Source organism: Eptatretus burgeri, chromosome 1 (assembly GCF_056783735.1).
Source record: "Eptatretus burgeri isolate ZD-2024b chromosome 1, Ebu_testis_v1, whole genome shotgun sequence".
Taxonomy (NCBI): domain Eukaryota; kingdom Metazoa; phylum Chordata; class Myxini; order Myxiniformes; family Myxinidae; genus Eptatretus; species Eptatretus burgeri.
The window spans coordinates 97,662,461-97,677,390 of record NC_140961.1 but is presented as its reverse complement, the minus strand read 5'-3'; the positions used below and the strand labels follow the sequence as shown (position 1 = coordinate 97,677,390).

General features: G+C 47.3%; 1 protein-coding gene across 2 annotated transcripts in view; it reads left to right on the top strand.

The window, feature by feature from the left end:
* MARCHF5 (membrane associated ring-CH-type finger 5) overlaps window positions 1–14,930 on the top strand; it is a 333,575-nt gene that overhangs the window by 318,302 nt on the left and 343 nt on the right. For both annotated transcript variants that reach the window (XM_085892587.1, XM_085892592.1), the window contains exon 6: window positions 14,375–14,930. This exon is cut by the window's right edge and continues 343 nt beyond it. In XM_085892587.1, coding sequence (XP_085748713.1) covers window positions 14,375–14,512 — 138 coding nt within the window. In that variant the 3' untranslated portion in view covers window positions 14,513–14,930. The remainder of the gene's footprint in view (window positions 1–14,374) is intronic.

The window sequence follows — 14,930 nt, the reverse complement described above, 5'->3', positions numbered from 1 at the left end:
AGACAATACTGTGGGAGAGGCACAGGAATCTGGGACATCCTTTGGGGGGAAGGATTCTGTTAGGCAGATAATGTCAGGTTTACCAGTGGCAGCTTGCATTGAGAGATCTCTCAACATGTAGCAAAGACCTTGGATGTTGGAATTCCATAGAGTTAGGGATTGGGGAGGAATTGCTGTTGGCAGGGAGTGGGAAAAATGGGAGGGGTTGGGGGGGGCGTGGAGAGGGAGAGGTGGTAGAATGTGGACTAGGACGTGTGGTGAGCATGGAGGGGGGTGGATGATGGGGAAGCAGAGAGGCAGTGGGATGCTGGTGTAGTAGAGAGGAGGCGAGATGCTGGGGAGGCAGAAAGTTGGCAGGACACTGGGGAAGCAGAAAGGAGGTGTGGTGCTGGGGAGGCAGAGAGGCAGCAGGACACTTGGGAAGCAAAGAGGGGGAATGACGATTGGGAAGCAAAGAGGGGTGGGACCTGGGGAAGCAGAGGTGGGGCGGGACGCTTGGGAAGCAGAGAGGTGGCAGGACGCTGAGGAAGCAAATTTGGGGCAGGACTCTTGTGAAGCAAAGAGGGGCGGGATGTTGGGGAAGTGGAAAGGGGGGTGGGACTTGGGGAAAGCAGAGAGGGATCGGGATACTGTGAAATGAGAGAGGGGGCCGCGGGATGCTGTAGAAGGAGAGAGTGGGCAGTGGGATGCTGTAGAAGGAGAGAGGGGGCAGAACGATGGGGAAGCAGGGGGGGGTGGGTCGCTGGCAAAGCAAGGAGGTGGCGGGATGCTTGTGAAGCAAAGAGGGGCGGGATGTTGGGGAAGTGGAAAGGGGGTGGGACATTGGGTGAAGCAGAGAGGGGGAGGACGCTTGGGAAGCAAAGAGGGGGCGGGGCGCTGGGGAAGCAGAGAGGGGGTCGAACGCTTGCAATGCAGAGAGGTGGCAGGACGCTGGAGAAGCAGAGGGCAGGATGCTGGAGAAACAGAGGGGGCGGGACACTGGAGAAGCAGAGAGAGGGCAGGATGCTGGAGAAACAGAGGGGGACAGGACGCTGGAGAGGGAGAGGGGGGGGGGGACGGAGGAGAAGCAGGGGGGGGGGAGGACGGGGGAGAAAGAGAGGGGGCGGGACACTGGAGAAGCAGAGAGAGGGCAAGATGCTGGAGAAGCAGAGAGGGGGCGGGACGCTGGAGAAGCAGAGAGGGGGCAGGACGCTGGAGAAACAGAGGGGGCGGGACACTGGAGAAGCAGAGAGAGGGCAGGATGCTGGAGAAGCAGAGAGGGGGCGGGACGCTGGAGAAGCAGAGGGGGTGCAGAACGCAGGAGAAGAAGAGAGGGGCATTATGCTGGGAAAGCAGAAGTGGTGACGGGATGTTTGAGAAGCAGAGAGTGGCAAGAAGCTTGGGAAGCAGAGAGAAGGCAAGATGCTGGGGAAGCAGGATGATGCTGTGCCGCTGGGAAGCAGGAAGTGGTGGGGCATTGCGGAAGCAGGACAGTGGTGGGACGCTGAGGAAGGAGGAGGGGGCAGGGTGCTGGAAAAGCAGAGAGGGGCATGATGCTGGGAAAGCAGAAGTGGTGGTGGGATGTTTGAGAAGCAGAGAGGGGTAGGATGCTTGGGAAGCAGACAGGAGGCAGGCTGCTGGGGAAGCAGCAAGTGGTGGGGCATTGGGGAAGCAGGACTGTGGTGGGGCGCTGGGGAAGCAGGAAGGGGCAGGGCGCTGGCGAAGCAGAAAGGGAGCGGGACGTTAAGGTGGCAGGCAGTTGGCAGGACGTTGCGGAAGCAGAAATGGGGCAGGACACTGGTGAAGCGAAGAGGGTGTGCGATTCTGGGGAAGTGGAGAGGGTGGCGGGATGCTGGGGAAGTAGAGAGGGGGGATGCTGGGGAAGCGGAGGGGGAGTGGGATGCTGGGGAAGCGGAGGGGGAGTGGGACGCTGGGGAAGCAGAGGGGCGTGAAGCTGGGGAAGCGGAGAGGGGGTGGGATGCTGGGGAAGCAGAGAGGGGGCAGGGCACTGGTGAAGCGGAAAGGGGTTGGGATGCTGCGGAAGCAGAGAGGGGGCAGGACACTGGTGAAGCGGAAAGGGGGTGGGGCGCTGAGGAAGCTGAGTGGGGGCAGGATGCTGGTGAAGCAGAGAGGGGGCAGGACGCTGGGATAGTGGAGAGCGGGTGGTACGCTGGGGAAGCGGAGAGGGTGTGGGCCGCTTTGGAAGCAGAAAGGGGGCATGACGCTGGGGAAGTAGAGAGGGGACAGAATGCTGGCAAAGCAGAGAGGAGGCAGGACGCTGGGGTAGTGGAGAGGAGGTGGTACGCTGGGGAAGCGGAGACGGGGCGGTATGTCGGGGAAGCGAAGAAGGAGTCAGAGGCTAGGGAAGTGGAGCGGAAGCAGGATGCTGGGGAGGCAGAGAGGGGGTGGGATGCTAGAGAGGTGGAGAGGGAGCGGGGCGCTGGGGAAGCAGAGGGGGTGGGATGCTGGAGAAGCAGAGAGGGGGAAGGGCGCTGGAGAAGCAGAGAGGGAGCGGGAGGCTGGGGAAGTGTAGAGGGAGCAGGATGCTGGGGAAGCAGAGAGGGGACGGGATGCCTTTGGAGGCGGAGAAGGGGTGGGATGCTGGGGAGGCGGAGAGGGGGTTGGACGCCTTTGGAGGCGGAGAAAGGGCAGGACGCTGCGGAAGTGGAGAGGAGGCTGGACGCTGGGGAAGCAGGCCAGTGGTGGTTCCCTTTGGAAGCAGGAAGGGGATGGGGTGCTGGTGAAGTGGAGAAGGGGAAACTTTTAAGTGCTACGTTAAAACGTGAAGGTTTAAGCATGCTGAGGAAGCAGAAATGCCTGGTGTTGGCTTAATGGTTAGGGTGGAGGGCTGGGGATCGTCGGATCCAGAGTTCAAATCCCACCCGGCTGTTGAATTAATACCAGGTGGGGTTGACTCTGCCTGTCATCCTTCCGAGGTCGGCAAAATTAGTGCCAGCTTGCTGGTATACTGTGTCAGAGTGGAGACCTGTCCAGGATTGTGCCCAATAGCCAAGGAGACTGCTTAGGCAGCACCAACGCTCTGCACAAAGTATGGTCCCAGTGGATGGATGGATGGGAAGCAGAGAGGGAAGCTTTAAGCATGATAATGGCCAAATGTGTCCTGCAGGTCAAACTGTATATGTTTAGATGTAGATCGGGGGTGAGGAGGGGGGCTCGTGTCGTTGCATGCAGTTCTGTGCTCACTGGAAGAGGGGCCTTGTTGTCCCTCTCGAGAAAGGGAAGGGTGATCGCCAACACTGCAACAACTACTGACGGGTGATGCTGCTTTCAGTGCCAGGCAAGGTCTTTGCTCGGATAACTCTTGATAGGGTTCGCCACCATCTGCTTGAGCACCAGTGTCCAAAGCAGTCAAGCTTTACACCAAAGAGGTCAACGATTGACCGTGTCCTTGCCCTTCAGGTCCTCACCGAACGCAGACAAGAGTTTCGGCAGGGGCTGCTTGCAGCCTATGTTGATCTCTGTAAAGCATTTGATTCAGTGAATTGGGATACCCTCTGGAGGATTCTTGGTCTTCGTGGGGTGCCACCAAAACTGATCGATCTGATGTCTGAACTCTACTCTGGTACTGAGAGTGGTGTGAGATGTGGTAGTACCATCTCTGCCTTATTTCCCATTGTTACTGGAGTTCATCAGGAGTGTGCACTGCCCCCCACACTTTTCAGCACTTGTATGAACTGGATTCTCGGGAGGATGTCGGAGAGATCAAGCTCCGGTGCATCGTTTGGGAATGTGAAGATCTCTGACCTTGATTTCGCAAATGATGCGGTCATCTTTGCGGAGACTAGATATCATTTTGGGTCCCTCGAGGTGCTGAATGAGTAGTCTGAGCCACTGGGATTTCGGGTTTCCTGGATCAAAACTAAGATCCAGGCTTTTATTGACATCTTTGATGCTGCTGTCCTGTCTGTATCTGTGGTGAGGATGTTGAGGTCGTGGAGAGATTAACTTACCTTGGCAGTGATATTCATGTCTCTGCTGGCTGTGAGCCAGAAGTCAACAGACATCTGGGTCGGGCCTGGGGAGTCATGGATTCACTGGATCATGGGGTGTGGTGTTGCCGGTTCCTGTGTGGGAGGACGAAAGTCTGAGTCTTCAGGTCCTTGGTGCTTCCAGTCTTGCTGTATGGATGTGAGACTTGGACTCTGACCAGGGATCTAAGACGGAGACTTAATTCCTTTGGTACCAGGTCTCTTTGGAGAATCCTTGGCTATCGCTGGTCGGACTTTGTGTCCAACGAGCGTTTGCTGAGAGAGACCCAAATGAGATTTATTACCTGCATAGTCTGTGAGCGTCAGCTGTGGCTGTATGGACATGTGGCTCTTTTTCCTGATGCTGATCCTACTCACCATATTCTCTCAGCGAGGGAGTCTCATGAGTGGAGGAGTCCAATGGGCCGACCACGTGCTTTGCCGTTGCAGCAGGTTGATCAGCATCTCAAGGAGATGGGGATGGGCCAGGCATCTGCCTGGGGGGTTGGCTTGATGGAGGCCCCTGGAGAACCGGCGGAAAGTAGACGCAGCGACGCGCTGCTCTGGCACATGCTTCCATACCTGACCTGACCTGAGTGGGGGGAGGGAAGGAGCAACTACAGGACTCTTGCTCTCACATGCCTTCAATGCTGGGGCATGTTTATTTATTTATTTATTTATTTATTTATTTATTTGAGGTGTGTGCGAGACCTGGTGTAACATTTTTGCTATGGTAGTCCATGGACCAATTGTATTTGTTGTGTTTACAGCTCTACTTTATTTTCAAATTTTTTTTTATTCAGGGGTCATGCAGCCTTGAGTGTAAGCTGTCCAAAGCAGATATAAAGCCTGAACTGTTTATACTTGACTTGCACAATGACATTAATAAACTTGTGATTGGTCTATCTCTTGCAAATAGTGTCTTTTGGAATGCACTGATTTTTACCATAAATATCATGCAAGTTAGAAAAATAACATTAACCATTCAATGGTGCTTCAATGTTCCAAAATGACAACAAACATTTAACCCTTTCCCCCCACCTCCTCATATGTCATTGAGAGTTACTTGTTTGTTGGCTTTAACACTGTTATTGAACCACATTTTTAATTAAACAACTTGGATAAGGCAATTTCCTAAGTGAAGCAACACAATCATTTTTCTTATAATCATTGCACAAAACTCATACAGTATCATGCAGGACATCGTGCAAAATGAAGTTAACATGCAGACCGGGTTGGGGGTGGTATCCATAATGAATTGCTTTTGTTGCCACGCTGGCTTAAACTTCATTTGCCAGACCAGCTTGGCTGGGTCTCTCGATTGATTGCAATGACAATCCTGGTGCTGTCAGCATCCTGCATTCTCTTCGACCCCTCTCCTCCCACCTTAACACAACATTGATTTTGTTTTCATCTTTCTTTTTTTAAGCAATGCAATCACTTTGATGTCTATCCTGCATTGTTACCTCTAACTCCTTGCATATACAGTACTGCACCATCAACTTGTTTTTCAGCACGTATGTAAATATTTGGTCTGATCCCCCATTTGAGAGTCGCATTATTTCAGGTTATACAGTTGTATATTTGTAATGTTCCTAATTGACCTTTTCATAACTTTTTAATATTTGGTCAAGAAAGCAGCCAAAAGACCCTTTTTGCCCCTCCAAAATGGAATCTTTCTTATCTCTCCGAATAGACAGGATATTCAGTTTGTCGTTCACTACAAAGTATTATCGTTCACTCGAAAGAATTATCATTCACTCCAAATAAATCATCGCTCGCTCCAAAGAATTATCGTTCACTCCAAATAATTATCGTTCACTCTCAAAGAATTATCGTTCACTCCAAAGAATTGCTAACTCTGAAATTCTGTGCTCCCTGCTGACTGCATTACGACTCAAATCAAATCCAGGACTTTCCAGCTCCGAGGAAAGTACTCTTCTAATCAACTTTATCCTTCCACATTAGATGTTGAGTGAAAGTTGTGAAAATGAATGTTGCAGATGAATGCAGGATCTTATATTGATAAATTGAGTGTTGCCTCTTTTCACGTTCATCCCTCTGAACTGCCCCTAATATTGATCAGGCAAAATTGTTACCATCTCCTCATGCATAATATTTAGTGTAAAATGTTGCATTTTGGGTTCTTCCATAAAATAATCATCTTCTAAAGTTGGCTCATCGGCTGAACTCAGATGACCTTAATCATCAGTTTTCAGTCCTCTCAATCAAGCATTTTCCTGGTGCAGTTCCTCTGTCTCCAGGCCTGTATCCTTCAGCATATTGATATCTTTGAGAGCTGGTCTGCTCTGCTTTGGCCTTCTGTGTTTAGGTGTCCAGAGTACAAGGTTGGAAGCGAGTTTGTTTTTTCAGCAGTAGCAGTGCCCAGCAATTCTGAGCCACTTTCTTCTAGTTTTCACCAACAGGCTTGCAGTAGATAATTTGACAGCTCTTTATTTGTCCTATGTTCAGACCAATGGACATTGAAAGCTGAATGAAGAAGTCAAACATAGCAGCCATCATGTCCCTTATCATGGGTCGCAGTGAGGGTCCATCATTCACTCCTATAAAGTAGGAGAGACTATTTAAATGTCGCTATGAACAGTCATTCCTTGATACGCTGAGAGAGTGTCGACTTGCATATTCTTGAAAGCTTGTTGCAAGATCTCCATGCGGCAGCTTTCCTCTGTTTGATATCTTGAGCCATTGGCAACCCAGGAACCAAGATACTTGCAGGTGTTGAATGTCTCAAGTTTTATTTCATTGTTTGGTCTCTCTCAAATGGATTTCATCAATTCAGATTCAGATGAGGTCAACCCATCTTGAACATGCTACTTCTACTCTCCCAACAATGGATAGAGATCCTCAGTGTCAGACATGAGATCAGGGCCATCTCTCTAGACATATCTCAAGCTTTTGATGCAGTCTGGAATCTCACCTTGCTCACAAAACTCTCTGCCTATGGCATCCAATGCCAACTCCACTCTTGGGTTACCAACTTCCTCCACTCTCATAGCAATCGTGTGGCTCTCACCTTAATATTTTCATCTCCTCTACCTGTCAGGGCCAGAGTACCACAAGGCAGCGTTCTCGGCCCAATCCTATTCCTAATCTTCATCAACAATCTCTATTTTCTGATGACTCTATTGTCTATTTTCTGATGACTCCAGCCTCTGCCGTGACATCCCTTATCTTACAGATATGCAGGCAGCAGCCTCTTCCCTCTCTTCAAACCTTCACAAAATCACAATCTGGTCAAACACTTGGAATATGTCTTTCATTCCTGACAAATCTCACACACTCACTCTCTCTTTCTCCAAAAGGACCATACTGCAAAACCTTTTGGGCCCTATCGGCCATGATCATTCTTGGGCAAACCACATTTCAAAGGTGGCCTTCAAAGCCAGTGGCTGACTGGGCATCCTCCATCATACAAAGTCCTTCCTTGGCACACCTGAACTCTTATCCACCTACGAGGCCTTTATCCACAACCTTATGGAATGCTGCTCTCCCATCTGGGCTGACTCCCCTGCCTCACACGTTGCTCAGCTTTACCCCGTGGAAACCAAGGCCTCAATATTATTGGAATCTCCCATGATGAAGCTGAGTCTATGGACCTATCGCTTTGCCATCGCGGACAGGTCGGAGATCTCTGTCATCTTCTGCCTCCTTTCTGGTCTTGCACCCTCTGCCCTCTCCATGCTTTATCACCCCCGAGTTTCTGCAGGACGCATGCAGTCCACCAACAACCACCTTTTGGTGAAACTACCAAAATTAAGAATCACTTCTCACTTCCACTTATTTGTTCCTCTTTTTTTTTTCTGCCCTATGGAACCAACTTCCACATTCTCTTCAATCTCATTCTTCCCTCTCGGTCATCAAGACAGTTGTTCATCACCATCTGAGTTCATCCTCCATCCAAAACCATGATCTTTTCTACCCCTGTTAAACCACCCTCCCCCCAACCCCACAAATTTCCAGTTTTTCCTTCTTGAGAATTTGCTCCTGTATCCATCTCATCCACCCGCTGCATTCTCCCCTACCCCGCGTTGTTGCCCACAACTCTTCTTTTCTGTCTCTTTTTCTCCCTTGGCCCTTCTGTTGGTATTTCCCCCTTCTTTGTTTATTTTCTCCCTCGGCCCCAGTGGCGTACTTATTAACCTCCTCCATCGAAGTTCAGAGGTTACTGTTTTCACCCCTTTCTGTTTGTTTGTTTGTTTGTTATCTTGCCAAAACGAAGTTTTTGCAAGATATGTTAGTCAGCTTGTATGTTTTTTTTTTTTGTCTGTAATCACGTATAAAAAATTCTGCAGAGCACAGTTATCATTGGAAATTTTTGTAACTTCGCATATCAGAGGCCTATAGAGGTCCCTTTCAGCACACAAAATTTTGAAGGTCAAGATCAAAGGTCAAGGTCACTTTGTCGCAAATCAGGGGAGTCGACGAAACCCTTATTTTTTGAGTAATTTTGATTGGATCGTCTTCAAACTTCATGGGAATATAGTTCATGGTCTGGCGCTCAGCTGATTAATTTTTGGTGGCGATTGGCCTTGACCTTCATGGTTAGCGCCTCAGGTCAAACATATTTGACCCCAAGGTCAAATTTTCAAGTTTTAGGAACCATATCGTGTCGTACCTCAAATTGAACACCTCGATGAGTGCTTTCTAGATATGTCAAGCTTGTGACATTATGATGTCATTTGGTGACGTTATGAGGCAAACGCATATTTTTCATGGTTACTCTGTAGAACGATTCTCATCGGAATCTCTCGTAGGCAGATATTCCACAAGGAGTCGCTCCTGGTGGATAGCAGCTCTGTTCACCTCAGTGTGACCTTAAAGAAGTCACACGTGGTCACCTTTTGGCAAGATACGGGTCTGTTTGTGAACAGTATTACGGAAAAACTCCTTGACGGATTTCGACGAAACTTGGTGGGGGGGTTAGGTATGGTCCAAGGATCATGACATTAGATTTTGGACTTGTTCCCCCCCAAAAATTTTTTTTTTGCATTTCTACATGTTTTAAGTGATTTCCAACCCCCCCCCCCCCCCCGAAAAAATAGAGAAAAAATTTTTTGCAACTTTTTTTTCAACAAAATTTCGATTTCTTTTTTTTGTATTTATACATGTTTTAAGTGATTTCCAACCCCCCCCCCAAAATGTTGGAGAAAAGAACTATAACTCTGTCAGCACTGTTGACATCATATTTAATGAATAAGATACAAGGTTCACTTGAGTGACCCAGCAGTATTGGCGGCGGAGGTTTTGCACTCTCCCGAGTGCTCCCCCTCTAGTTGTGTCCTGTGCCCGGGGGGCAAAACATAATATGGCACCCCTCCCCCACCTAAGTGCTTAAAGAAGTGATACTTGTGGAAAGAAAAATAGGAAAGTGGTATATTGTGAGAGAGGAATAAGAAATTCTAAAGAGGTTTGTGGATGTTTTCCCACCTTATGAATATTGCACGTTATTTTGTCTTTTGTTGTTGTCGTTGTTGTTGTATACATTGTCGAGGCTTGTATGAGAGCTAACACACAACGCCCAGCAAGGAGGGCATGAGACAAGAGGGGTGGGAGAGTGAAGGATAAAACAGTGGGGAACAGAGACATAAGGAGATCTGTGGAAGGGAGAGGGATGGGGCAGGGAACATGGGGCACACAAGGTGGACATTACAGGGTCTTTCGGGAAGGAAAGCAGGGAATTTGAAGGAGGTGGGTTTGGGGTGGATTAACGAGGGTAGAAAAGATCGGGGATTTGGATGGGGGAAGATAAGAGGTAGTGGTGAACAGCTGTTTTGAAGGCCTGGAGGGAGGAATGGGATTGAGAGAGTGGAAGTTTATTCGAAAGGCGTGAAAAAAGAGAAATGAAAAAGTGAAGGTGAGCAGTGATTCGTGATTTTTGGTAGTTTCACCAGGAAGGGGTGCTGGCGGACCTTGAGCGCTCTGCGGAAATATGGTGGGGACATATCGCAGACAGAGCAGGGGGGCAATGGGGTGGGCGAGACCAGAGAGTAGATGGTAGAAGACAGAAAGACCACCGACCTGCCTGAGGTTAGAGAGAGAGGCCCAAAGACTCAGCCTCATCGCAGGAGATACAACAAGAGAATACAACAAGTCTTCGCAAATACAACAAGAAAAAAAGCAATCTGAGAATGCAGACACTCACCAGGACTTGTTTTTTTTGAAGTTGTGTGGTGTATTTTGTGTGGCGTTTGTGTACTGGTGTGCTATGTAATTAATAACAGACATAATTAGAACTGCCACTTTATAACTGCTGGCAGTGATGACCGGGTACCAAGACGTCCCGCTCTGATGCAACCCCGCTTTGAGAGGACAACTGACCCTGACCTATGACGTTTATTATTATTCAATTAAATTGAGAATTGGATTAACATAAATTTAATTCGAATCAAATGGAAGACCAAATAGGTACAGTCCTGCATTGGAGTAATCAGAAGGAACCCAAATAAACAAAAAGCAAAGATGAAGTCATCAGGAGGAACCTGGATAGGATTCGCATTTCAGCTGCTACTACTCTTCCCTCAAACCCACCCAGGCACAGCAAAGTGAACCTTATGACAAAAGAAACAATCAAAAATAACCCACATCAAAAAAATCTAATAATTCTGGCTGCCAGACCATGTATCCGATCAAGTTGAAATTTAAAACATGTATTCCCCATCACTACTTGATTATAATTGTGAAGTTTCACGTCGATTGATTAAGCAGTTCCAGAGAAAACATTATTTAATATTTTTCTTCAATCCAATAGAGCTGCCAAACCATGTGACCGATGACATAATATTTGAGAACCTTTTGTTCCTCTTGGATAGGCGGTCATACGTGTAAAGCTTCACCTTGATCTCTTCAGCCATTTCAGAGAAGATTTTTGAATTTTTTTTTTGTTGTTTAAACAATGTGGTTGCCGAATCGCGTGACCCGTGACGTCACCAATTTTGTTTTTTTTTTCTGTGGACCATTTTATCCCAAGATAACCCTCAAAAATGTTCATTCTGTTCAGATGTTGCGTTCTACATTTGCAATTCTGACTTCATAACGAGGGCACCCATGACATCATGAAAAAAAAAATCACATATTCCCCTATGGGGAGTACTTGCAATGTGCCAAGATTCAATTTTTTCCCTTGGTCTGCTTTCAGAGATGGAGGTCCAAAGTTTTTGCAGTTTTTCCAACATGGCTGCCACACCACGTGACCAATAACATCATAATTATCATTGAAACATTCTACATGAGTAGTTGCTCAAATGGTGGAAATTTCCTCTCAATCCGTCAAGGGGTTTCTGATAAAAACACAAGTTCTGGGTGGACAAACAGACCGACAGACAAACAAACGAACCCAAATGTAATGTCCTCTCCTCTGGCAAGGGTCATGATAATCAGGATACACAATAACAAAGAAAAGTATGCATGTTACTTGCTCGATTTGTGGCACCTTCCAGTGTTGTGCAAGTCCAAAAAACACGAAGCTCTTTGATGGGGGAAACCTTTTAGGGGAAATCATGATATCTGTGTTAAAATCACTCCCGATTTACAAACTACTTTTCAGGAACACATGGTGTTCGTAAATCGAGAGATTATGAGCTGTATACAAATTCATCTTTATGCATGCATCATTCAGAGCAAATGGTAAAAAAAAATAAAAAATGCCTCAAATAATATTCATTCTTGGCTAAAGTAACCATTAATCATTTCGGCCCACTCAGCAACTCATCTTCATCACAGCACAACGCTCACCAAACTGTCTCTTTCTCCCACACGATCCTTTCTTCCTCTTTCCTCTCTGCCTTTCCTTGGCGGTTGGCTCTCAAGTCTATCACATCATCGTGACATGGCGCAACGACCCCTGTTCTGTACGGTGGTAGAAGCCCACGTGATGCGCCGACGTAGCGAATCTTCCGCTGATAAGCCGTGGCTTGAGAAGGTTCGTGATCATGTGGTTCGCTTTTACCGGGACACCGTGACCGCAGAGGGTTCCTGATCACGTGCATGTCACTTGTGCTGGTATTTTATTTGAATAAATCTAACACTGAAAAACGGATTTCCCGAGCCATACTATTTCTGCATATACAACTAGAGGGGGAGCACTCGGAGAGTGAAAAATCTCCGCCGCCAATACTGCTGGGTCACTCAAGTGAACCTTATATCTTATTCATTAAATATGATGTCAACAGTGCTGACAGAGTTATAGTTCTTTTCACCAACATTTTTTTTTGGGGGGGGGGGGTTGGAAATCACTTAAAACATGTAGAAATGCAAAAAAAAACTTTTTTTCACTAACAGTTTTTTTTGGGGGGGGGACCAAGTCCAAAATCTAATGGCATGATCCTTGGACCATACCTAACCCCCCCCCCCCCACCAAGTTTCGTCGAAATCCGTCGAGGAGTTTTTCCGTAATACTGTTCACAAACAAACAAACAAACAGAAAGAGGTGAAAACAGTAACCTCCGATCTTCGATGGCGGAGGTTAATAATATTTGATGTCATACGGCACCATTATCACTCATAACACTAACATCTTAATGATCCATAATTTGATGAGAATAACTAAATTCTGGGCGAACCTGTTAAACCGGTTGTGAATTTGGCGCCCTCACCCCCCCGCCCCCCCAACCCCAGAACCCGACATCCGGGGGGCAAATGCCCTCCTCTGCACCCCTCAGTACGCCACTGCTCGGCCCTGCTGTTGGTGTTTCCCTCCTCTCTTTCTGCTGTTCCTTTCATTATGTTGTGCTTGATCCATTCTGTGTTCGAGCTCTTCCATGAGCCCTGATTCTGTATTTTGAAACTGTATCTTCAAAAAAGATATTCAAAAAAAATATCTGTATATTCTGTATCTGGACGCAGCGACGCGCTGTTCTGGCACATGCTCCCATACCTGACCTGACCTGATTCTGTATGCAAAAAGAAAAATCAGGAATGCCCAATACTATGTTCATTACATTATGTTTTCTGTAAATGTATTAACTTACCTTACATTCCAAGTTATATTTTTTGACTTTTTATCATTTATATCACAATTTTGTTTTTGTATTTGTTCAATTTGTGTATTCCACACTCTCACTATGTCTCTCTCCGAAAGGACCGTCTGAAACCTTCCACACCCCCCCCCAATCTCCTTTCTCAACAATCCTCTTGAAGAAGTCTTTTCTTTCAAGATTCTGGGTCTCACAATCTGCCATGATCTTTCCTGAGAAAGCCACATTTCGAACCTGGCCTCCAAAGCCAGTCGCCGACTGGGAATCCTCCGTCATGCAAAGTCTTTCCTTTGCACACCTGAGCTCCTGACCACTTACAAAGGTTTCGTCCGCAGCCTGATAGAGTACTGCTCTCCCCTCTGGGCTGGTGCTCCCACCTCTCACCTTTCTTGGCTTCATGCTATGGAAACTGGCATTTAGGATCAATGGTATCTCCCGCGATGAGGCTGAGTCTTTGGGCCTCTCACTCTCTCACTGCAAGCAAGTCGGTGGTCTTTCTGTCTTCTACCATCTCCTCTCCAGCCGTGCCCCCCCCCACCTGCTCTGTCTGAGATAAGTCCCCCCCCATATTTCCGCAGAGCACTCAAGGTCCTCCAGCACCCCCTTCTGGTAAAACTACCTCGAATTAAAAACACTCTTCAATCCAAAATCCCCCATCCAAATCCACAATCTTTTCTACCCCCACTAATCCACCCCAAACCCACCTCCTTCAAATTCCCTGCTTTCCTTCCTGAAAGTCCCTGTCGTGTAAGGACCTGAAAGTCCCTGTGGGGTCCATCTTGTTCACCCTGTGTGCCCCGTCCCATCCCTCTCCCTTCCACAGATCTCCTCATGTCTCTGTTCCCCACTGTTTTGCCCTTCCCTCTCCCGCCCCTCTCGTTTCCTGCTCTCCTTGCTGTATGTTCTGTGTGTTTGCTCTCATACGAGCCTCGGGTGCATACAAAAAAAATTGACCTTAACAGATGATGTTCGACTAAATGGTATTCTCTCAAACCTTACTTCTGGAAAGGCACACAATGTGCCATGCTTATTTTTGCTTGATAGAGCTGCAAGACCAGTTTGAACATTGAAGATCACTTATTCTTTTTAAATTCTATTTGCACCCCCAAAGCATTCACCACACAATGTCGAAAGTACATTTCCGAGAGCGTTCTGCGAGGCGCATACCAATGTACAATGAAATTACGCAGCTGCACAGTGAGACACCGTTGGCACCAGGACGTAGTGTGCTGTCAAAGCTCCATCGTGTGCTTCCATAGATTAATAGATTTAAACTTGATTCCACGAAGAAGAGCAACAGAGGGCAATGCAATCAAACTGTGTGTGCTCTTTTGAAATGAGGGTTGCATTTTTATTCTTTTATCCATTGTATCGCATTAACAGTTTTGCATGAATGCCTGTCTCTCCTTACAGGGAGGCATTGCTTTTGTTGCCATCAAGGGTGCTTTCAAGGTGTACTTCAGGCAACAGCAATATCTGCGACAAGCACATCGGCGCATCCTGAACTGTCCTGATGCAGCGGTAACATCCACACCGCCTGAATCTCAATGAGTGGACTGTTTCTGGATGAGCCCCATGCTGAGTGAATATAGTTTCCTCTCCTTCCAGTTTTCCCTTTGGAATGGGTTCTCACTATGATAATCATTGCTGTCGTTTTCCATTTTCTTTTGCCATTATATTTGCTTCTGTTTTATTCCATTTCTTTTGTTGTGGCACAGGAAATTGCAAGCAATGATGTAAAGTAGCCTTCAATTGGCACATTTGAAGTGACAAGGAATGCTTTCTGCAAAGGATGACAGTTTGTTTTTAAAGGTTTGCACAAAGAAAAGAGGCAAACGAAACAACATGAGCTCGAATTTTAGGTTCATTTAATTTAATATATCCTGTCTTTTCTGGACTGGCATGCCAGCTCATGGTGAAATGCCATCCCCCTGCCATATGACACATTAGGTGCACTGTAATTGTACCG